This window comes from Lontra canadensis, unplaced genomic scaffold (assembly GCF_010015895.1).
Source record: "Lontra canadensis isolate GAN:19392208 unplaced genomic scaffold, GSC_riverotter_1.0 scaffold42, whole genome shotgun sequence".
NCBI classification, from domain to species: domain Eukaryota; kingdom Metazoa; phylum Chordata; class Mammalia; order Carnivora; family Mustelidae; genus Lontra; species Lontra canadensis.
The window spans coordinates 2,122,681-2,147,796 of record NW_022631036.1 but is presented as its reverse complement, the minus strand read 5'-3'; the positions used below and the strand labels follow the sequence as shown (position 1 = coordinate 2,147,796).

The window sequence follows — 25,116 nt, the reverse complement described above, 5'->3', positions numbered from 1 at the left end:
AAGTGTTTGGGAGGTACTGATATAGAATGATAAAGGTGTATCTCTCTTTTTAAAATTAAAAATGCATTTTCTTCAGTGTTGACACCATTACAAATCTGAGTTTCTACTTCCAAGAAACTTAGCATATACTAATCCCTTTTTTGGTACCTTTCAGTTCTTTTAAACCAGCCACTCTATAATCTGGGAGCTCTAAAATAGTAATTTCTAACTTCCTTAGGAATGGCTTAGCCAGGTTTAAATTAAACAGTAATACAAAGGTAATGAGTAACAGGAAAGAATGATTAAGATAGAAGAGTATGTGAGAGTTCATAAGACATATAAGCTTACATCCTAGAAAGTTTGATTACATGCTCTGAGAAATAACTTTTCCAACTGATAAAATTCTACCAGCTTATTTTCATTTTTCAATATCCTTTCATTATACACTGCATCCTTTGCTTTTGGACCTTCTGAATGGAAAAACCACTATGTAAAAGCATGGATTAAAACATGACGCATTTAGTTTCCACAAAAATATATTTAATAAGCTTGTTATATAAAATCAAACATTTAACATTTTCAACATTTTATGAATTCAAACTCACTGATAACTGGGAGTGCTCTGTACTTTCAAAGATTACCTAAACTAAAAATATATTTACATATTTACAATACATGTAAATGTAACTGAAGAGCTACTTCAAATAATGTTGAAATTCACAGAATTCTAGAGATTTATAGGCTAAAAGTGCCATAAATTTTTCTGTCATCAATTGTACTGCACTAATTATGAACAATGTCTTAACTATTAAAAGGAAAAGAAGTGGGAGGAAAATGGTAGGTTTTAAAGTTCTGTGAAAAATCCTTAGAAGATAAAAAATACATAAAATCAATTTAATGACCAAGATTTCTTAATGAATCCCTGATTGTCATTTTTGGCAGCTCAACCCAATCTGCTGGGATGGCAGTGTGCCATATGCTGTTGGGAACCCTCCACTGTCTCATTAGAGCCACGCTACTAAATGCTTTAAGAGCCCCGGTCAAAAGTAAGGAAATGACAGCAACTTTTGAGTGCTGTACACAGCTTTCCCATACAAGCTAAGACTTTAGTGCCTACATTTGTTCCTAAAAAATTAAAGGCCTTTTATCCTTTCATACCAAAAAATATGTTCTCATTTTAAAGGGGTTCTTTATGTTTTGGAAGGGAACCCTATACGTTATATACTTACATTTATCACAATTAAGGTCCCAAATCCCATTTTGTGTTTTGAACTGCACAATGGTAACATTTAAACCACCTGATTCCAGGTACTATTCCACATGAAAGCAATACACATCTTTTTTTTTTTTTTTTTAAATACTGCATAGGTTCTCCATTTTTTAAAGAAAGATACTGCTACTGTACAAGTTTACCAAGTGATCCTATTTAATATCTGGTTATAATGAGACATTTCTTGCTGCATTTTTCTCCACTGAGAATATTCAAAGCAGTTTCTAATATATAGCATTTAGAAGTGTTTGGTGTGTTGGCTCTTAAAATGATAATAATTTTTTTGCTCAATAAAATATTTTTAATAACAAAATACATGTAAAATTAGAATTTTATAATTTCCAAAAAGCTGCCTTTATTAACCAAAGTATTTGTTTGCAGTTTTTTATCTGAGAAAATATTTTAAAGCCCTTACAAAACTTAAATTTTATTTTTAAAAAATTAACTTAAAAATTCTTGCCATGTTGCTGGGCATACCACTGCTGTCTCTGCTTGCGGTTTTCCAATTCTGTGAGAAGAGCCTGTCTGTAGGCTTCATACATTTTAACAATCTGTTCCAGTTCTTTCATGAAAAGCAACTTTAGCATTCCCTGGTATGTATCCAGGTCAGCCAGCTGGAAGAGTTCCCACTTCAGAATGTGGTCATATCTGTTTTAAAACATAATCATGCATATGTTCACAACACATACATAAATATGTATTTATAGCAACAAACTGATCTATTTTTATAAAGATCAATTTTATTATATCTAAACAAACCATAAAGCTTTAATTAAAAATAACGGAGTTGTTAACTTACTTAAATATACTACTTTTTTAGGGAGAGAACTGCGGATACTTCATTTCAATTGAAAAAATAATTTCTCTATCAATTATTGTACTATTAACATTAGACAACAATGAACACAGATTTCAAACCACTGTGGTTCTATAATTTCAGAAGAATACATATTCTATGCTTATTCATAAGTTCACCTAAAGTTTAACTGTCAAAAAGTTAAGAATACTTTAGACCATATTATCCCCAAAGACAATACACAAAAATGGGCAAAGTCACTTGTGTTATTAGCGTTGACAAAACTTTCCGAGGAATGCTGTTCACTATAGCAGACAAGGAACTAAATAAAAGAGGAATGAACAGGAACCATCATTCATGAGCTCTTTTCCTGAGGTTGAGTATACAGTATTAAAACAAAATCAAGCAGAAAGGGAAGAATAAGTTCTTTTCAAAATGAGAGTGAGTAGACTGTAGAAGTATGTGGGGAAGGACTCATGTTCGCTTGTATTTATATACATCTCAGAAGGCCTTTTAGTCCTCCTTCAATGGTAAGATGATCCCATACTGACAGAAGTATGCAACAAAAAGGAGTAATTTACACTCTGAACTGAAAGGCCTGAAGACATAACTCTGATCTAATTTTTCCATCTTACAGATCACAAAACTAAATCTAAAGAGGCCATATATTTCTTGCAAAACTGTTTAGTGACCAAAAAATGAAAAGGCAGAGTTATCGACCAAATTACTTCAGTGTAGTAGTTTTGAATGCTGAGATTAGATAAAGAACTTGAACGACAGCAGGTCATATACCTGTATGATTTTGAAACTGCCCTTCTCAAATATTACAGATCTAATCAGGAGCTTTGTAAATTCTAGTAAATTTATTTTTAATAGTCATTTATGGTATTTCCTACCCATGATACTTTGGTAATTCATTTAACATTTATTCCAAAAGGATCCTCTAATATATTTTTTAAATGTTTTTTTAAAAGGGAAAGAGTAAACAAACAATGAACAGCCAGATTGTGCCTGGCACATTGACTTCTATTTCTGTACAACTTGGGTACATGTAACCAGAATACCAGGAGCATAATATGCAGGACCACAAGATAAATATATCTTGTTGGATACCAAATTTACCGCCTTAATTACTCAAGTGCCACAATCTATTAATAGGTATATTTGGTAGAAAGCTTTATATTCTCTTTAGTGGGAAACTCCAATATAAATTAGAGATGCCATAAGAAGTACTCAATGAGCCTCTATGAAGTAACAGTTTTGTTCCCTAGAACCTCTGCTATTCATGTAGCTTAAGATCTTATTTGTTTGAAACAAGTTCCTTATTCCTAGCAAAAAATCTTAATCCTCTAGAGTCAGAATTCCATAGCTAATGGGCATTTCAGCAATGTCAACTGATTCAAAATGCTTAATTTATGCCAGTTGAACTATAAGAAAATTAAAGCTTATTTATCATCTGTGCTTTCTAGCAAGGAAAAAGAGAGAAGATTAATTGGTAAATATCATACTGGTTTTAAGATATGAACATCATTCTGTATAAGCATTCAAGTTTTATAAAAAGGAAAAAAAAAAAGCTTCAGGCAATTTTCTCATTTCCCAAGCACAGCATTTAGCATCAAAAATAGGATTAAGGGTAGAAGCAAAAAAATCAGAAAATTACAGAAAATTCGTTGGGACGAAGAAAACACGTTCTAGAAGGGTACAGATGAGAAAAGTCTGAAAGGTACCCATGTGCCTTCCAAAATCTTGCCCCTGCCATTTTTACGGAATTACTTCCCTTCTCATGTAATACTTCCTGATATGCTTGTTTTGTTTTCTTTTTTTAGGAGAAATGTAAAATTCCCATTCTTTTCTTCTTAACTAGACAAATCATCTGATTCCCCAGGTTTAATTTTTAGTCACTTAACGTTTAAATATACAGGTAGGGATGCCTGGATGGCTCAGATGGTTAAGTGTCATCAGACTCTTGATCTGGACCCAGGTCATGATCTCAGGGTCCTGGGACTGAGCCCTGATGTTGGGCTACCTGCTCAGTGGGGAGTCTGCTTGTCTCCCTCTCCCTCTGCTCCTCCCACCATGTGCTCACTCTCTCAAATAAATAAATCTTTTTAAAATATATATATATACAGGTGGGGGACCTGGGTGGTTCAGCTGGTTAAGCATCTGCCTTCATGATCTCAGGGTGCTGGGACTGAGTACTGCCTAGGGCTCCCTGCTCAGCAGGAAGTCTGCTTCTCCCTCTTCCCTCCCCACCACTCATGTGCTCATGTGCACACTCTCATACATAAAATCTTTAAAATACACATATAAACACACAGGTAAATCATTCAGAAAATAGACTATAAACTATTTCAGTAGCCTATGCTTATTGTAGCACTTAAGCTATTTTTCCTAGGGCAGTATTCTACTTATAAATAGCCCATATATGCAAACATCAATTGCTATAATCCTACAAATAATGTGTTCACACTTCAGTGGATGCAGTCTTTAAGGAGCCAAAGTGCTGCTATTTCCAGCTCCAGCGATCACGATGCAGCCTAAGTCCCTTCCCCATGCCTGCCTCCTGTAACAGTGTGCCCACTCTTCCTTTCTGCCTTCACCCAGAGCTAGGGTAATGGTGACGCTGCAAGACTGCCAAGCCATAGGAGTAAAATACAATCCATGCCACAGCACTGTTGGGGACTGATGCTGGGGTGTGTGTGTATGAAATAAATACATTCTTGATGGTCTTTTTCCCATTGTATACTAACCTTATCATTTATTCTGTAGTTCAGCTTGACTACAGTTTTATGATGCATTACAGACTTTTGTGAGCAGCTTCAGGAACATTAAAATTTAAGCTTTACTTAAATTCATAAATAAAAATTTAGAATATAATCTAAGTCAAGTTTGGAAGTATATGTAAAAAGAGACAGAATTTTAAAATTTTAAAATTTCAGGAACTTAGAAGATTGGCAATTTTTAGCAAAAGGAAAAAACATGCTAGTTTTTTGACTAAAACTCTTCTTTTTGTTAAGTAAATGATTCTTCATTATCTACTTCATAAATAACAGCTCATCCTTTGTTGATAACAATATTAACCATTTCCACCTTCTTTAGAGACAAAAATTTTGGACCAACTAAAAAGCAACACATACCTAAACCTCTCGTTTTAAGTTTTTAAGCAGTAAAGAAGTACCTGCTCTTGTTTCAGTCTGGCTCATTTTGAGAGTCCTGACCTATCTGGAAAAAAAAACTAAGTTGCTCATTTCTAAAATTATAAAGCTAGCTCACAGAACCAGAGTGAAAAGGGCTATAATCTTTGGGAGTCTGTTCTTTCATAAGCAGCAAGGAATTCCATTTAAGTATGATCTTTTTCCCCAAAAAGGAAAGCTTTTATGTTATCTCTAATGATGATTATAAAGTAGAAAGAATTACCCTCCTCAATCTTACCAACTCCCAGAAATAAGAAAATTTAACAGTTGGGCAAATATTGTTCCAGATTTACGGAAAATGTAAACATACATATTATATATGGCGTAAAATCAGTATATGAACAAAGACTACACATACTGGTAGATCAAGTGGCATCAAGAGTGAAAGAAGAGATGGAAAACGGGTTTGAAAAGTCCATCTGCTCTCATTCCTTACTCCATTCCCATACTGTATGGATAGGATCAGATAAAGAGGCTGCCATGGGTTATCCCAGACACCAAACCAAGGTAAATGTCTATGGATAAATGTGTACCTAATTTCAAATAAACCAAAATGAAACTTTTGAAAATCATGGTTTATATCTTGCAAAATAATATCTATAATTAAAATCTTTTTAAAAATTAAGTGTCAGGTTTTAAATTTGACTTGGAAAAGAAGAACCAATGCTTTGGGACTAGAACCCTGGAAAATGGTTTTGTCTCCACATCAGACCAAAGATTAACAACTGTGAATTTGCAGACTGAGAAGAATGTTTACATTGGCCAAAAATTAATAAATAATTCATAGTAAATGACCATTAGCTTTATAAGAATGTTAATCTGGCCTAAATAAGTGAATCATAATCAAATAATTATGACACATATCCTTGAGGTAACCAACCATTCAAATTAAAAGCCTGAAAAGAAGCTAATAATAACAAATGGCTCTAAGCAAGAAAAATAACTTCTAAAATCACTAGGCTAAAGGCATACATATAAGCCCTTTCCCTGCCACTTACACACACAGTTGGTAAATACATAATATGGTAAAAAAATTTAGATCAGAGTTGGCTTAAACCCTTGCAAATTTTGTTTCAATGATCATCCTTTAAAATTATGGAAAAGAGTTACTATTTCAAAAAAGTATATATGAAAGGTTTTACATTCTTTTTTTTTTAAAATATCAAAGATTTAATTTTTTTCCCAAATTCACTGTCCAATCATCTTAAACTATTTAAAACTCTTCTTTGGGCTATTTTATGCTATTAAATTTTATGCTATTTGGTTTCTGAAATACAAAAAAGAAAGAGTAAGGCTACAAAAACCAGGAACTAAATATTACCTTACAAAGTTGTTAAAAGTATATGCAATCATATATGAAATGCCTAGCAAAGTTTAACAAGAATTTAATAGCTGCTCAGTATATATTTATTAAATAAGTTATTAATGACAAAACTTAAGAGTATGATCCTTGAAACTGGAGATAAAGGTTCAAAATCTACCACTTAATAGTTGTATTTTCTTAGCAAAGATAGAGCCTCCATTTTTTTTTAACCTGTAAAATGGCTTTTGGAAAGATTATATGAGATAACATATGTAAAAAGTTTAGCATCATAAGATACAAACAGGAAGCACTGGATAATCAATAACTATTTGCTTTCAAAAACTCTTTTCTGAAACCATGGCACTTTGTATATACCAGTGTTACTAAGCTTTATCATGTTGGGTTATTGATCTGAGTATTTACTTCTGTTTTCCCAGAAAAGAAAAGTTCTTTGAGGCAGCTTTCATTTATTCATGATTTTATTTCAAGAATAGTGCCTACTATGTCACCCAGTAAATATCCTCAATGAGCCTGGCAAATTCACAGTCATCTTTAAAAACTAGCCCATGTATTTTCTTCTTCAGTGGAGCTTTCCTTGTTCCAGTCATATCATAAGAAGCCCTAGTAAGTGCTTATGCAAAGCACTCACCATGCCATGTGCTTGAAAATGCATGATCACTTAACCCCCATAGCTCAGTAGAGAGGAAAAAAACTTGGATCTAAGTTCAGTGACTTGCTCAAGATCATTCAGTATGCAGGTGATGAAGCTAGAAATCAGACTCCGTTTCCTTCCTGAGTGATCTTGACCACTATTCTATACCTCTACCCCCAAGAATCATCATCATCACCTTTACTAAACTCTCTGCAAGGTATTATCATAAAAATACTTTAGATGCACTATTTTACTGAATTCCTAATAACCTTAAGAGTAAGCACTATTCCTACCCCCAATTTACAGAAGACAAAACCAAGTTAAGGGCTGCAAGGGGTTACACAGCTAAAAGGTATCCGTGAACTCAAATCATCTCATCCCAGAACTTGCAGCCACTACCTGTATTATTTCAACACCCCTGTGTCCTGTTGCTTCATCCTTGTATCTTGGATTTCCTTGGGTCTGTCCTTTTATCACACGGTATGTATCACTTATTTACAAGTTAATCTCCCCTACGAGGACATAAGCTTATTATATCCCTAATATAACACAGGTCTCCATACAAAGAAAGTGAACAATCAGTCAATGTTTGCAGAACTTACATTTCTAATCAATGATTTTCAAACTTTATAAGCTGTGATAAACCTTCCTCAAGTAAAAGAATTTTTAGAAGCCCAATATTAAGAGAAAAAACACAGTGCTACGTGGGTTAAGCAGCCCAGAGACTTTGGTTCCACTTACCCTTCAACAAAACTATGTCATAAATTCACTTACTTCACAGGGGCTCGAGCATAAACCTGAAGCCAGTCAGGAATTTCTGCAGTGTGATATGGATTTGCAGGTACCAGAAGGGACTGATTTCTTTCGGTTTGCTGTGGCTGATATGTGACAGGAGGGGGTTGGTCATACCGAGGTACACTAAAAAAAAAGACAATCAACATTCATCAGGATAAAGACTCTAAATCTAAACAGGAAATTGTAAAGAACAAATAATATTTAAATGTTTTCCAATGTGCCTCTTGCCCAAACTGAACTCCTTCTACCACCTAAAAAAACACAGAAGTCTGACTTTTTTTAACCACACCATAAGGTGAAGTAAAATACACCTTCTGGAAACTAGTAGGTCACTAGTGATGAATATCAACCCAAATTAAATATTTACAAATTTTTTTTTAGGATTTTATTTGAGACACTGAGAGAGAGAGAGAGAGGACAACTGGGAGGAGGGGAAGAGGGAGAGGGATAAGCAGACTCGCCCCTAAGGAGGGAGCCCAAAGTGGGGCTTAATCCCAGAAGCCAGAAATCATGACTTGAGCCAGTCAGACACTTAACCAACTGAGCCACACAGGTGCCCAAAATCTTTACATATTTTTAAGAGATTTCTTCTGTGTGGTATTTATTCTTTTCAAGGAACTTAAAAGGAAGCTATACAAAATTTGGAGCTAATTATTACCTTTATACTGGGGCTTAAAACTTAAATAATAATTTTCAGTAATAACTAGTAATTAGCTGTAAATTTATACTGGAAAGGTTGACAGTTTCTCTCAAAATGAGAATGGATGCTTTTTCCCTCCGGTAGGCTGAAAAGGGGATTTGGAGTATGTAGTACACTGGGAATGAGAACTGTGATTGAATTATCCACATTAACTATTTTCTGCTTTTACCAACTTATGAGAGCATATGTGAGAGTTGAGTTAGAGTTGACTAGAACCTATTTTAAATCACAGAGACTTAAAACAAAAAGAAAAAACAGACCATGCTTTTAATTAGTTCTAATAGCCTAACCGGTGGGACAGAGAGAATATCAAGAGGAGGAGGCAGTTATATGGGAAAAATGCTAAGGAAAAAAGCACTGAACCACTTGAAGCCTAAAGACTGAAATTTGGAAGGCCAAATGATCTATTCCAGAACAGGAGACAAAACCGGAAGGGCCTGCTCCAAACATCAATATTTATGTGTGTATCAGAAAAGGTCACTGCAATACTAAACTAGGATTAAAATAATTGTTAGGCTGTGATTAACAATTTAAAGATCAATGTCCAGATGGCACTGCAATTTTACACTTCTCTCTCCTTTCATAAGTAAGTACTAAGTAGGTACAAAGTGAAATATCCTTTGACAGCACTACTCATGGGTGGGAAAGAACTGAGGCTTTGAAGTCAGGCCTAAGGTTTTTAACCTCAGTTTGGCTACTTCACAAGTTATATGAATGTGGGCAAAACTGCTTCACTTCTCTAAGCTTCAGACTTATTTGTAAAATTGGAATAAATTCATACCAAAGATGATTCTTCTCAACAATAAATGAGCTAGTAAGTCAAGTGTTCTGTACAAGGATTAGCATAATAGAGACAATCAAAAATAGTTATTAATACTATCTATGTGAGTTTAAGAAAGATGTTTGTTCTCTCCGGTTTAATGTCTACAGAGCTGGTAAGAGTAGCAAATTGTGAAAACGCCTTGTAAACTGTAACAATTCTATAATAATGTAAGGTTACTAATGATAAACAGAAAAGTCAGCTCAATATACTCTCAAATCTGGTTGTCTGGACCACAAAGTCTTCTGCCACCTGGTGAGCAATCTGTAATCATGTTTAGTTCTTTTTTTTTCTTTTTTTCTTTTTGCATTTTCCATCATTCTTTGTCAGCAAACACCTGGCTGCACTCCCACTATGTACCTGCCTGTGTGTTGGATGCTGGGATACAGCAGGGTAAGTGAAATTCATCCCTGCCCTTGATGGGAACTGTGATCAGGTCAGAGGAGGACTCTAAATTACTCCCAGGTCACAGGCCTGAAACTGGAGGCCAGCAGCTTGCCTGAAATGGTTTAGAGAGTAGGCAAAGAAACCAGAGCCTAACACAGGCAGAGAAGTTGGTCTGGCTCTTTTGAAGTGGTGACAAGTTCAGCTGTTCAATTAACACTGACTGAATATCACTAAATGGAATCACTGGGAAAAGAAACTTTTCCAAGTTGAATGAATAAATCTAAATATGTAAAATGACACAATAGGGGCACCTGGGTGGCTCAGTGGGTTAAAGCCTCTGCCTTGGCTCAGGTCATGATCCCAGGGTCCTGGGATCGAGCCCCGCATTGGGCTCTCTGCTTGGCACCGAGCCTGCTTCCCTTCCTCTCTCTCTGCCTGCCTCTCTGCCTACTTGTGATCTCTGTCAAATAAATAATAAATAAAATCTTAAAAAAAAAGTAAATAAAATGACACAATAATGATAAAGCTTAGTTTTCTAGGTGGTAATATTAAAGTGTATTTTCATAACAATTTTAATGGTTTTAAAAAATGCAGAAGTCTGCTATAACTGAAGATCGTATTATGCTAAATGATACTAAGAACACCTATCAACATGCTGATGATATTCTACCCATTTTAAATCTTATGGCTCAGAGGTAGTTAACAGGAATTTATTTGTAATTTCATGACTAAGCTGGTACTAGTTTTTTTATGTACTTGGAAATCCTGTGTATTTTACATTTACGTATACAGCACACCGCAATTTGGATTAACCACCTTTCAAGTGCTCAATAGCTACACATGACAACTGGCTACAATATTCACAGGGCTAAAAATCTGGACATACTGAGACCTACTGATAAGCCCAAAGGATCACTGGTTACATTTACTGAACACATCTGGGATATTTTGTACAGTTCCAATTTTCACTTTCTTGCCTGGCAACAGTAAGAAACAGAACATTAAAAGTCAGAAATTGAATAAAACAGAAAGATGCTATAATTCAGAAGTATGTTTTGACAAATTAGGAGGGAGGTCTGTATTATTTATAGAAATTTAAATGGAAAGAGACAGAGGTTTTAATTATTTCAATTTCTGGGTATCTACAATAAAAAACATTCTGGTATATTAAAACAGAATCTGATCATATGAATACTGATTGTATTTTTGAGGTTGTTTTAACAAGTTCTTTTTAATTATTACTAAAATGTATTTACCAAATCATTACTAAATACAAATTCAAAGAAAAATGTCATAAGCCTTCAAATATCAAACTTTAGGGTGCCTTTCTCTTTGATGAAAATATGAGCTCAAAATCTAACATTAGAAAATCTCAAAACAAAAAGTTGAAAATAAAATTGATACTATACCTAGGAGCACAGGGATGCCTATATTGAGCTTTCTTATTTGTGTGATCTACATAATAGGTTCCGAATTCTGATGACTCAACTCGCTCCCATCCTGGAGGAAGTCCTTCTCGCTCAAGAGGATGGCTCCAGTGAGTTGTATTTGTGTTGTGATCTATGTAATATTTTCTCCCTCTCATTGTCCAGTCCACAGACCAGCCAGGAGGAAGAGGTAAATCTTCAGAACCATGGTTAGTTAAATTTCCTAAAGATGTAGCAGCAACTCTCCCAATACCTGAGGAGAAAGATAGAAAAAGAAGAACTAGAACAATTATTCAAAGCTAAAAATTATGGTATCCGTGAAACAGTCACAAAATTAACTATCCTAATTATACTCTTCTGTTAAAATTCATGATTTTATAATTATAAGTAAGAATTTTCATAAAACTAGCCAGTATTACTAAAATTTAATTACAAAAAGGAGGAGGAACAAGACTCCCTCTCTGAAATTAGTTTTGGTTGATGCCTCTATCACCAGGCTACACAAACATTTAACTATTAGCAAAGCTACTAAATACGGATACTGCTTAAAGAAAAGTGAAGAAAATAAAATTTCACCACATTCAAGATTTAAGATTTGACATTTCACCTAAAACTGAAAAAAATAAAAAAATAAAAACCAACTTGTAAAACTGTCCAGTTTATAATTTAAATATAATCTAGCTGTCCCCGAGAATCATTAAGTAACTTTATCAGGGATGCAACATATAAGGTTAACATATAAAAATCAATTAAGTATTTGCATACTAACAACAACTGGAAACAAATTATACCACTTATTATAGCTCCAAAAAATCAAATACTTACATATAAATAAAACAAAATATGGAAAACAAATTATGTACAGAATCTGTATGCTGAAAACTATAAAACAGTGATGAAAGAATTAAAAGAACCTACCATGTTAATGGATTGGAAGACTCAACATAGTTAAGATGCCAATTCTTCCTGAAATGACCTTTAAGTTTAAGATAATTCCAATCAAAATTCTAGCAGGAGTTTATAGGTATAGACAGAAACAGTTGGGCTCTAAAATGTATATGGAAAGGCAGAACTAGAGAAGCCAAAACATTTTTAAAAATAAGAATAAAGTTGGAGGATTCATGCTGCCTGATTTTTTTTTTTTTTTTTTAAAGATTTTATTTATTTATTTGACAGACAGAGATCACAAGTAGGCAGAGAGGCAGACAGAGAGAGAGGAGGAAGCAGGCTCCCCGCCGAGCAGAGAGCCCGATGTGGGGCTCGATCCCAGGACCCTGGGATCATGACCTGAGCCGAAGGCAGCGGCTTAACCCACTGAGCCACCCAGGCGCCCCTGATTTTTTAAAGTAATTTCTATGCACAACGTGGGGCACAAACTCATGATCCCAAGATCAAGAGTCACATGGTCTACCAATTGAGCCAGCCAGGTGCCCCTCGTACTACATGATTTTTAAGACTTACTATAAAGATAGAAGTTATCAAGACAATATGGTATTGGCAAAAGGACAGACAGATCAATCGAACAAAGAATCCTAAAACAGACCTACACATACACAATCAATAGATTTTTAACAAAGGTAAAAAGGCAATTCTATAGAGAAAGGGTAGTTTTCTAACAAATGATGTTGGAACAACTGGACATCCATACGCAAAAAAAAATTAATCACAATCTATACCTTCCACCTTCTATAAAAATGAACTTAAGATGGATCATATACCTAAATGTGAAACATAAAAACTATAAACCTTTTAAAAGAAAACGGAGGGTAAGTTTTCGTGACCTTTCATTAGGCAGAGCTCTTAACCATGATGCTGAAAGTGTAATCCATGAAACAAATATTGAATTGGACTTTGTCATAATCAAAAATGTTTGCTCTTTGAAAGACATTATTTTTTTTTAAAGATTTTATTTATTTATTTGACAGAGAGATCACAAGTAGGCAGGGAGGCAGGCAGAGAGAGAGAGAGAGAGGGGAAGCAGGCTCCCTGCCAAGCTGAGAGCCTGATGTGGGGCTTGATCTCAGGACCCTGAGAGCATGACCTCAGCTGAAGGCAGAGGATTAACCCTCTGAGGGTTGTCATAAACCAAAGAACACTTACTACACAAAGGGACAGAAATGATGTAATTTTTAGGAGTGAATGAAATGTCCTATAAACTGTCTAGGCATTACATCAATATAGATAGATAGAGATATATATCAAGATTCATAGAACCCTGTACCTTAAAAAAAAAAACCTTACGTTTACTGTATGCTATTTGGGGGAGGGCGGGAGGGAGAATAACCTGGCTGCATTGTTTTATTCTCCCATAAGAATAGTAATTGTGTATAACTAATCACCCCAAATTCCAAGATTCATTTAGTTTATGTCCATAGGTTAGTGGGTTAAGCCTCTGCCTTCAGCTCAAGTCATGATTTCAGGGTCCTGGGATCGAGCCCTGCATCGGGCTCTCTGCTCAGCAGGGAGCCTGCTTTTCCCCTCTCTCTCTGCCTGCTGCTCTGCCTGCTTGTGAGCTCTCTGTCAGATGAATAAATAAAATCTTTTTTTTTTTTTAATTTATTTGACAGACAGATCACAAGTAGGCAGAGAGGCAGGCAGAGAGAGAGAGGAGGAGGAGGCAGGCTCCCTGCTGAGCAGAGAGCCTGATGTGGGACTCGATCCCAGGACCCTGGGATCATGACCTGAGCCGAAGGCAGAGGCTTTAACCACTGAGCCACCCAGGCGCCCTGAATAAATAAAATCTTAAAAAAAAAAAAAAAAAAAAAAAAAAAAAAAGACTAAGCAACTGTCATAGACAAAGGACACTAAGGAGAAATGACAATTGCATGCAATGTAGTACTTACTCTGATTGGATCCTGGAAGAGAAAACGGACATTAATGAAAAAACTGGCGAAATCCAAATAAACCTTGGAGTTAATAAAACATTCTTGACTTCAGAGACACTAAAAATAAAAAACCACTGTTTACCTTTGGAGGTAGCTAGAGTGCCAATTCATCATCTTAAAAACTAGTAATAAAGAGAAAGATTTAGTATTTATCCTTTCTTATATGAATAGCAACCACATAATTGATGAGAGATAGTTCTTCATTATGGAAGTCCAACTAATAGAGAAGAGATGACAGAAATTAGAGTATCACCCTCTGTAACACCTAATAAAATACTGGATCTAGCCAATGATCATTAATGGTTATCAAATCAACAGGTAAAAAGGCCGATGGAAAACTTCATGATGAATGAACTGTGCTCATATCTGATCCCATCATCAATTTTAGGATCAAAAAGAGAAATTAGTCACTATGTGTCTCTGGAACTGATGCAGCAGAATGTATACAACATCATCTATGAACTATTTTAGCAAAAAGAAAAATGCAAGAAAGAAAATAAACACAATCACAGTATTGTTTGAAAAGAAAGGCATATACTTCTAAAACATATGGGAACTATAGAAAAAACAAAGCTAACAAGCCTTTTGGTGAAACTGACCTTGGCTTCTGTGAAACTGCATCTGAAGGTTTATTTAATAAGTGTAGCTTAAGCAATTTCTGTACTTAAAGAAAAAATGTTTAAACAAAAAAGAAATAAGCCAATGTACTAAAGACATGTACATAGCAAATAACTTTAAAATCACATTTTAAAGCATGCAATGGCTTTATATTTTCTCATACTTTCATCATTAGAAATGTTGTACTACTGGCCATAACATAGAAATTTAAAAAAAAGTTAAAGTCAATTCATTGTACTTGTACTGACTTATTCATAAGAACCATAAATTTTTTGCCCAACAGAGGTCCCCCTGGAAATATACAAACAGATTTCTAAATACAACATTTTTAAAAATAAAAACTCTTGGGCGCCTGGGTGGCTCAGTGAGTTAGGCCTCTGCCTTTAGCTCAAGTCATGATCTCAGGGTCCTGGGATTGAGGCCAGCATTGGGCTCTCTGCTCAGTGGGGAGCCTGCTTCCCCACCCCTCTCTCTGCCTGTCTCTATGCCTACCTGTGATCTCTGTCAAATAAATAAATAAAATCTTTAAAAAAAAAAAACTCTTACAGTAAAAAATAAATAAAAAGGTACAAACTTAGAGATTATTAAAGTTGTGACAGTTTTATTAATCTCCTTAGAAAGTTCAAACTTCCATATACTGAACTTGCCTAAATTTAGAAACACATACACCTCTCCATTTAAACAGTATTAGGTACCAAACACCAAATTTAAACTACGACAAAATGTGAAATTCATATTTAGAGGAAATACAAAGACCTCTTTGTAGAAACTCTTATTTTTCAGAATTAAACCTCAACAATTTGATATGGGCGCAAAGATATCCTCAAAGTTCTTAACAGGCTCATCAGCTTTACCAATGCCATGTAAAACCATGACTCCTAACTTTTCCATGATACACTCCACCTTCACTTTCTGAAAGTGCCATGTACACTAATTTTTTAAAACTATTTGGGATAATTTTATAAAACCTATTGAGAGGAGGATGTGCAATACAAAAAAATTAAAAATGAGATTTAAAACAAAACATGCCTAGTAATAAAATAGGTCTAGAAGACAGGAAAAATAAAACTCCATCAAGCTCTAACACATGAGACCTCTGCTCTAAGTTCAGCAAGAAAACTGAAATTTCAACAGCCAAACATGTCAAATCTGGAAAAAGCAGAGAAGAGCACATAATGCTCTTATAAAAGGCATGAACACTAACAGTTATGAATGTCTCCTCTGACCTGCCCCTTTTCCAAATGTATTATTTCATATTCAAAAGAGCCCTATAGGTAATACTATCACTACCAATTTACAAATGAGGAAACAATTCAAGTAAGTTATTTCCAAAATCATAGAATTGGTATACAAGTGACAAAATTATTACTAACAAAGTAATCAAATTACTAACAAAGATCAACTGTAATTCTTCAAAGAAAAGTAGAACTGTCACTAATAAAAGAAAAAACAAGCTACCAATTTTGAATTCAATCAGTGGAAAAATTTAGGAACCTGTTTCTGAGATACAAGGGAAAAAATTAGTTTTCCATTTTTTCAATTAGTTCCAGAAAAGAATGAGTGGAATTCATAATGCTCAAAATAACTTCCATTTGTAGGGATTAACTGCACAAACACCTTCCATTTATATAAAGTAAGGCATTCATAACTAAATACTTTATTTCCCAAACACAACGATAAAGTATTATTTTGTCTTTCCACCAAGACTACTAGAAATGTCTCTGAAGAATTTAATCTCATACAATTAGGCAGATATCTGTGAAACCTATGCCTATAAAGCTCAAAAATTCTGGTTGACTAATTTTGTAGTGGTTACAGAGAATAAAATGGAATCTGGAACTCTAATGAAGGTCCACAAGCTTCAGGGTAATAAGCGCTAAACACTATAGCCCATGTTACAATTAAGATGTTGATAAAGAGATCTAAAGAGATCTACCTTTTCTCCTCCTCTGCAAAATAATATTACAAATAAAGTTGTGTCCCTAAAGATTATTAACCCCTTCTCAAAAATGATTCTGAGTTCCTTAAATAATTATGCATTTCCTGGAGTAAACATTACTTCTATGTTTTTGTAAAGGCTGACACTTTTCAGCTTGATTTTGGTAACTTGATTTCTTTAGTCATCTTTAAAAATCAAAGTTTTAAAAGTCCATTACTTAAAACTGTATAGAACTAAATTACTCAAATGCAAAACAAAGGAATTCATTCTGCCTTTAGTATTCCAACTGAAGACTTCCTGTTAACAGCCAAATTCCTTCCTTTGGCACATAGAATAGGTGCCTGCCCAGTACACTGGCCAAAATGTCAAACGTCAGATTTCACAGCTAAACCTAAAACTCGCTAGGCCCTGAAACCCCCTGAAATATTATATAAACTGTTTGGTAATGATTTAATGCAAGTGGTATATTCTGCCAGTCTATGTAACTGGCAGGATATACCGCTTGCATTAAATCATTACCAAACTATTTTCTTTCATATATTCTTAATGTTTACTACCTTAGTAACAATAATCAAAATTTAAAAGTTGTGAAAATAAATCTATGGCACATCTTTACCCTCCCACAGATTTACTTTCCCCTTCTCATTCCCTGTAATTCCTTGAATTCTCTTCAGCATTAATCTTGAAAATATGGTAAGTTTCAAATTTTTTCAAGATGAATTCAAGAAACTTCCAGCTATTGTTTCATATTCAGATTTTTTTTCCTTCTGGAAAAGACAGCTGATAGGCTTTTCTGCTTGGTTAGTTATTGGTTATTAATCCTTCCCTGACATTTAACGGATTCCTTCAAAGAACTGTTTTTTTCTAAAAGGTAAAACATTAAATCTTATGCTCTGATGTAATTCTATTAAGTGAAATTTCTCAAGCATATTACCACTCTAATAAATACAAATCTTTCTTTAAAATGACTTTTAAATTTGAAAAAGTATCCAATTAACTTGTATTTTATTTATCCCTAACTCATGATTGGAAAGTTTTGAAGTCTGTCACTAAACTTATAAAAAGTGTCAGACTGCCTCTAAGAGAGGATTGGTAGGAATTTAGTTCTAGCGGTATTTCCTCAATGATACTTTGTGAACCAGAATTTTTAAAACAATATTTTAACTTGGCATTATTAATTCCTCATACTTTCATTTAGGCAGAAAAAATGAGTTATCAGTGATATCTGAAATATAAATATACATGATAAAAGTAAGTGTGAAGAACAATCTGTATTTATGGTAAGCTGTGTTAAACTTTTATTCCTGCTACTCATCAGCCACCAAAATTGTCTGAAGACTCCAGACTTGAAATCTCTGGATTCATTCACTTAGTCAACCATTTACTCAGCCAAATGTCTATGCTAATCCTATCTGAATCTTCTCTCTTCCTTATCTCTCATTTCCCATTTGAGGCCAAGTCCCATCAATACAGATGTGTCCCACTTCTCTTTCTAAATGTTTGCAGCCTGAGTTGGGTCCTCATTAACATTTAAAATAATAACCACCAAATATGCACCAAATGGAAGATTATTAAGTCAATGGAACGCATAAGTAGCATACAACATTAAGAAACTCATTCAAGTAAAAAGCAGGGATATAAAACTGTACAGAGTATATAATAACAATGTAAAACAAAAGGCCATTAGAAAGATGAAGGAAATAACTGAAATACAATGAATCTCTGGCCTGATGGGCACTTTCCCTAAACTTTTCTGTTTTTTGCAAATTTTCTACAGAAAGCAGTTATTACTCTAAAAAATGATTTTTAAAAACTTACTGTTTTGGTTGGTTAACAAATCATTTCTGAGGTAAAACTACTTAATATTATAAATAGCCAAAATAAACACCAAAGTATGCAACTGTTTAATCTCTTAACCTAGACACTCTTTAAAAACAAAAAGGCTCTGGGGTGCCTGGCTGGCTCAGTCCATGGAGCATGTGACTCTTGATCTCAGCATTATGAGTTCGAGCCCCACTCCATGGAGATTACTTAAGAGGAAAAAAACTTAAAAAAAAAAAAAAAGACACTCATCCATGCTCATTTCTCTATGCCTAGAAAACCTTTCCTCTTTTATGACCCAAAGAGATTCCAATGTCAGCTTTCACAAAATAAGCTGCTTTTACCAACTATTCTCCATTATTCCTCAATTTTCAAAACTTGTGATTTACTTCTCCATAATTTTCATTTTCCCCTTAAAAGCACCATAGACTTGCCCTTTCCTCTCCAATACCACTGGTACCCAAAGTCATCTTTTCTCTAGCAATCTATCCTGAGTACAACCAGTAATCTTTAAATACTGCTTTCATAAAATGACTTGTCTTTGAAATCTGCAATGGCTTCTGTTTGACTTCAAACTGTTTAAATCCTTCAGGTTGTTGCTGGACCACAAATCTCCATTCTACCTCATATCTTCTTTCTTCATATTAGTAAAACTACATAGTTCCTTCGATTTACACATTCACTCTGTTTTCATTGGCCTATTCCAAATTCCTCATTTAAATGCCTTTTCTCTGCCCCATTAATCTAAAGTCCAAGCTCAAAGCAAGTCCTACCTCTTTCACGAATCATTCTTAAATATTCCAGCCTACCCTGATCTCTCCTCTGACTCCCTATTGCACTTACTGTCAATACCAGTGTTCTGTGATTACTGTGCATATATTGGTTTTGTTCCCCAAATAAGATACCAGAAAGCAGACACCAAGAATGTCAGAGAAAATGCTAAACACATAAATGATTAATACTAAATGAATAAGGGGGTGCCTGGGTGGCTCAGTCAGTTAAACCCTAGGTCAGGACACGATGGGTATGGAGCCTACTTAAGATTCTCTCTCCCTCTTCCTCTGCCCCCTACCCCCACCAAATACTCAATGAATGTTTTCTACACTCCTGCTCCAAACTGTTTGTTTGTTGTTGTTTTGAGAGAGGGAGGGAGGGAGAAAAAGAGAAACTTAAGTGGGCTCCACAGCCAGCATGGAGCCTGATGCTGGGCTTGATCTCCTGACCCTGAGATCCTGACCCAAGACAAAACACTTTGAGCAACCCACGCGCTCCTCCAAAATGTTTTTAAGGCACCTTGCTTTAAGTTTCATGGGTTAAAAAGCAAATGTCTCATGTATTTATTCTTATCCTGCCAAGATTTAAAGCCTGCAACTTAATCAGGAAAAAAACAATTAGATAAAAAAGTTTAATTTTCAGCTTGCTTCAGTTTATCTAGTGTAATCCAATACTCTGGGAATAAAGTAGAACTGTCCATTTCTCCTATCTCTTCTGCTCCTTGTACAAGTATTCCCAAGTTAGCAAATATAGCAAACATATTTTAAAAAATTATATGGCCAGGGGCGCCCGGGTGGCTCAGTGGGTTGAGGCCTCTGCCTTCGGCTCGGGTCGTGATCCCAGGGTCCTGATCCCAGGGTCCTGGGATCGAGCCCCTCGTCAGGCTGTCTGCTCAGCGGGGAGTCTGCTTCCTCCTCTCTCTCTCTGCCTGCCTCTCTGCCTACTTGTGATCTCTATCTGTCAAATAAATAAATAAAATCTTTTAAGAAAAAATAAAATATAAATAATAAATAAAATTGTATGGCTAATATTTTTATTACTAAAAGAACAAAAGGACAGACTTCCATTTGAGTCTTTTTGACCAACCTGGGAAATAATTACTGACCTAGGCAAACAGTTTTGTTAATAGAAACAGTGTAGGCTGTAGCTGAGGAATGATGCAGTTGCCCCATGGTATTTTTTGCCACGCCCAATTCTTCTCATCCCCCTTTCCTTTCTCTGGTATAAGTCCAGGTTCTTTGAAACCCTAACCTTCCCATCTTACCAAACCTAAACCTAGATTCAATCCAACTGTAGACTTAAATTCTCTGGGTTTTCAAGGTTAACAGTCTAGATAACCTTTGGGTGAATACTAAATTTTTATAAAATGAGTTAATAAAATAAATGGGCACAAAATTCTTTCACTCAGCAAAGATTACTAATTATTTGTAAGCTGGCTTAACAAAACCAGCAAAATGGAAAAGTATTTTTCTGGGAGTGTGTGTGTGGTTCCCAAGAAAATCCAGAAAAAAAGCACCTTTTTAATTGTTAATAAATCTAAACTAATGTAGGATTTGTAATTTTAGGTTACCTGAAGCATGTCTCCCCTGATTCTGTGGCATTCTTTGGAAGAGATCATGGTTGTATTCATAATATCTATAGTCTTCATGTGCACGATCTCCAAGTGGGCGCCTTCTCTGACCATCAAAATAATTATCTGAATAATAATATCGGGAACCAGAGTCTCCATTTTCAACAGCAAAATTAACTTCTGTTAAAAATGACTGAGAAGAGCCATACTCCCTAGGGACATCTGCTAGACTCCGGGCAAGATACGAAGGTGCAGACAATCTGTTGCTTTCTCTTCTCATTATTTCATGAGGTGTTCTTTGAATTGGAGTTCTAAGAAAACTCTGGTTTCTTGAAACTATTCCATCTCCAGAAGCTGAAAAGGCATTAGGACTTGAATCTGGCAGACAGATATCAGTTCGTCTTGGAATTGTTGGACCATGCCGAATAAATGAAGGCATGAGATCTACAATAAAATAAAACAAAGAGTAAAATGACCACTTCAGTAAGTAATAATTACCTTTTTCAAAAGTTGTTCATTTATATCTATTACCCCCAAATGCAAAATTTCAATGGACTTGAGCAAACACAATTTAAAATTCTAATTTATGATAGTACCTGGGTATTTTAAAATTAAGGCTAATTAATACCTTCCCATGGCAAATGATTTTATAATTTGCACGAATGTGGTATGTGTAAACTCAATCAAAATCAAATGTATTCTGCATAACACCATATATAACATGATGAAATGTCAGTAAGCTTAATTATGGCTAATGAAATACTCATGAATAAATGTGTAAAAATAAGAAACAACCTAACAAAATTAAGATTATTTTGTTTTGCTGATTTCACTTCATTTTCAAAATTCCCAAAAATCCTTTTACAAGCAAACACAATTTCAAATATAAAATAGAACATAATGCTATTCCCAAACATGTAAAAGTGGATTCCTTTAAAAAGACTGTAAAATAATCTGGTTTCCCCTCAGAATTATGTAATACCAGTACATAATCAAATGCTGGAAAGTAAAAAAACTTAGGTATGAAAATTAAAAAATAAAAAAATCTCATTTCAAAGAGGCACACAGATATTCAATCAGTTCAAAAAAGGCCAAACCTAAAACTACGGCTCCCTTAAGAACAAGTAATTATAATTCAAAACAGAAGATAACAGTAGAACAATGGCCTTCAGGATATAGTACTTCTGAATACAGAACTTAAGTGGCTTAGACATGCCAGGTTACAAAGCAAATAACTTCGTAACATGAAAAAAATTGGATTTGGAAACTTTCATTCATTTATTAAGTATACAATATTAGCACTGATATTAATAAGGTTCAAAAGCTAACTTGAGACAGAAATTAATAAGAATAAATTTATTAATAAGAATAAATTAATAAGAAATAAATTTGCTTTGAAGTATGGCTTACATGGGGTTCCTGGGTGGCTCAGTCAGTTAAGCATGGGACTCTTGGTTTTGGCTCAGGTCATGATCTCACAGGCTGTGAGATCAAGCCCCACCATGGGCTCTGTGAGTCTGCTTAAGATTCTCTCTCCCCCTTCCCTCTGCCTCTGCCCCAACATGAGCTCACTGGCACTCGCTCTCTCCATCTCAAATAAATAAATAAATAAATAAGTCTTAAAAAAAAAAAACCTATAGCTAACATATTTCATGATTTTAAGTAATGTTTAATAAAGTTTATTTGCAGCAAACTGCAAGCTATCATAAATTTAGCTGAAAACCTAAGAACATATATAATTGAAAAATAAGCTTATAAAAAAAGGTATTAAAAAAATCAATTCTCAGGGGGCTCCCGAGTGGCTCAGGTGCCTCTGACTCCTGAGTTCAGTCCTGATCTCAGAGTCCTGAGATCTCTGGTCAGCACTCGGCAGAGTCTGTTGCTCTCCCTCTCCCGCCACCCCTCCCCCTTGCTCGGGCTCACTCTCTCTCTCTCTCAAATAAATAAATAAATCTTTTAAAAAAAGAAATCAACTTTCAGGGGGTGCCTGGCTGGCTCAGTGGGAAGAACGGGGGGCTACTGATATCAGGGTCGTGAGTTCGAGTCCCACACTGGGTGTAGAGATTACTTAAATAAACTTACAAAATAAAAATTAATTTTCTAATTACTGATGTACCCGCTGATCCATCTTGTTCTATGGCTGATGATGCAGTTATTATTTAAAAAACATGCTCTCAACACCTTTCTGTGTGATCCTGGGTGAATACTAGGAACCTCTATGAACAGCTTTCCCAATTACAGAATGAAGTAATGCTTAAGTCACTAGGTTTGTAGGAGCTTCCAAGAAGAGCACTTACACAAAGTGCCCACTATGCAGTATGAACATCTAAATATTAGTTCCTTACCTCACAAATGTTCTGAACACACAAGCAAGAATTAAAAATTCAAAAGATTCAGCTGAGAAAGCAGAGTCAAATACTTAAACTGAAAAGTGTGGCGGGGGGAGGCAGCGAGAAACTATTAAAGTTAAAAAAAAAAAAAAACTTTTTTGGCAATTTCTCCTGAAGTAGGATAGAAATTTTTGCGTACTTCGCCTTTTTTTTTTTTTTTTTTTGGAGTCCGGGAAGCAATTCTCACTTAAACACCCAAACACACATGATTTTCGCTTTTCTAAGATCTGAGACTGTTGATGAGGCTTTGGAGAGCGGCCACAAAAGGGACGGTCAACTGTCACCTTCTCACGTCTACAACCATCAGCAAAAGGGCTAAGGAATTCTACCCGAGTTCGCACAACTTCCTGCACAGACGGGTGACACCCGAAATGTTTGCAAACACAAGACATACCTCTAAGTATCTAGAAGAGGAAGAAGCGAGCCCCAGTCAAAATCACTTTCACCCATTGTAGCATCAGGGAATCAGCAATTTAAGAGTTTCCGAAAGAACCTCTTCTAGTAATCAAAATGAAACAACACTCCGCCCCGGGGGGAGGAGAACGGGAAAGTTTGTTATTTTCAGGGAGGCCCACGGGGGAAGGACTACTCTAAGTTTCTTACGCTTCATCGGCTTTCAAACAATGACCACCACTTCGGGCACAATACAATTTTAGAAAACAGTATTTCACAGAGACCAACAGGAAAGAAAAGCCGCGGGGAGCCGCGTCGCGCGCCCGCCAGGCTCCCCGCAGCCGCTCGGGCCAGGTGTGGGTACGCCCCGCCCGACACTCACTCCGGAGCAGAGGCGACGTCTCTTTCTTCACGTACTTGCCCTGCACCTCGGCGGGCTTGGATACTTCATTTTTGGTTTTCTTTCGGGACAGCATCCTTGTCGACGAGGCCCCAGGCCGCGTTAAGCAGCCTCCTTAGGGCTCCGCGAAGGGCACCGGCCGGCCCCGCCGCCACCTCCGCCGGCGCCGCCGCCTCCTTCCCTCCCGAGCCGCCGCCGCCGCCGCCTCCTCTCCGCAGCCCGGGGTCGCCCGCAGGGACTGCTGCATGTTCGGGGCGCTAAGCGCGCCGGCCACAGCTCAGTCGCTTGTCAGTTCCTTCCCGGAAAGCTACTCGCTCCGCGATGCTGCCGGAGAACTCCGTGAGCTGAGGCCAGAAACGCCCGGCCAGGGCCATGGTCTGCCGAGGGCCGCCTAGTAACCGCTACCGCCGCCGCCGCCGCCGCCTACGTCCCGTAAACTTTCCCCGCGACCGCTGGGAATTCTGGGAAACTCGACGCTGCGCGAGCGCCGCCGCCGCCCCTCCCCCACCCCAGCTCCAGGGCGCGGCTAGGGCTGCGGGTCGCGGGGCGGCGCTGTCAGCTAACGGGCCGGCCGCTCTGTCTCCTCGGAGGAGAAGCGCGTCTTGGTGGTCTGGGGAGGACGGAGGGCCAAGTCGGCCAGACTAAGTGCGGGAGGCCGTCGCGCGCCCTGGTAGTGGAGCCCCTTCTACCCACAGATGTTTCCCGGGGACCTTGAGGGAGCGGACGACGCCCCCCGGAGAAGCGTTCCCGTCGTCATTCCTTGAGTGAGGACGTCCCTCCCGGAGTTTCTTGGACTGGTAAACTCAGGTCCCTGATAACGCAGAATTAGAGCAGAGTGAAGGACCACAACCCGCAGGCTAGTGCGGAGACGAATGATTGAAGATGCTTCTTTTTCTTGAAAACATTAATCTGTCCGGTACAAATTAAATACATATAAATCGATCATCTCCTGTGTGCCAGGGTGCGTCTCTCTGATAAAGGTAAAACAGAGGGAAAAAGCAAT

General features: G+C 36.5%; 1 protein-coding gene across 1 annotated transcript; it reads right to left on the bottom strand.

Annotated features, from left to right (window-relative positions):
- Positions 1 to 497: 497 nt before the first annotated feature.
- On the bottom strand, positions 498 to 24,334 carry SAV1 (salvador family WW domain containing protein 1). Its single transcript, XM_032871159.1, has 5 exons — positions 24,096 to 24,334; positions 20,931 to 21,374; positions 11,306 to 11,576; positions 7,969 to 8,112; positions 498 to 1,897 (listed from the first exon to the last, which is right to left on the bottom strand). The coding sequence occupies exons 1-5, from the start codon at positions 24,187 to 24,189 to the stop codon at positions 1,696 to 1,698; spliced, it is 1,155 nt and encodes a 384-aa protein (XP_032727050.1). The 5' UTR covers positions 24,190 to 24,334; the 3' UTR covers positions 498 to 1,695.
- Positions 24,335 to 25,116: the final 782 nt, after the last annotated feature.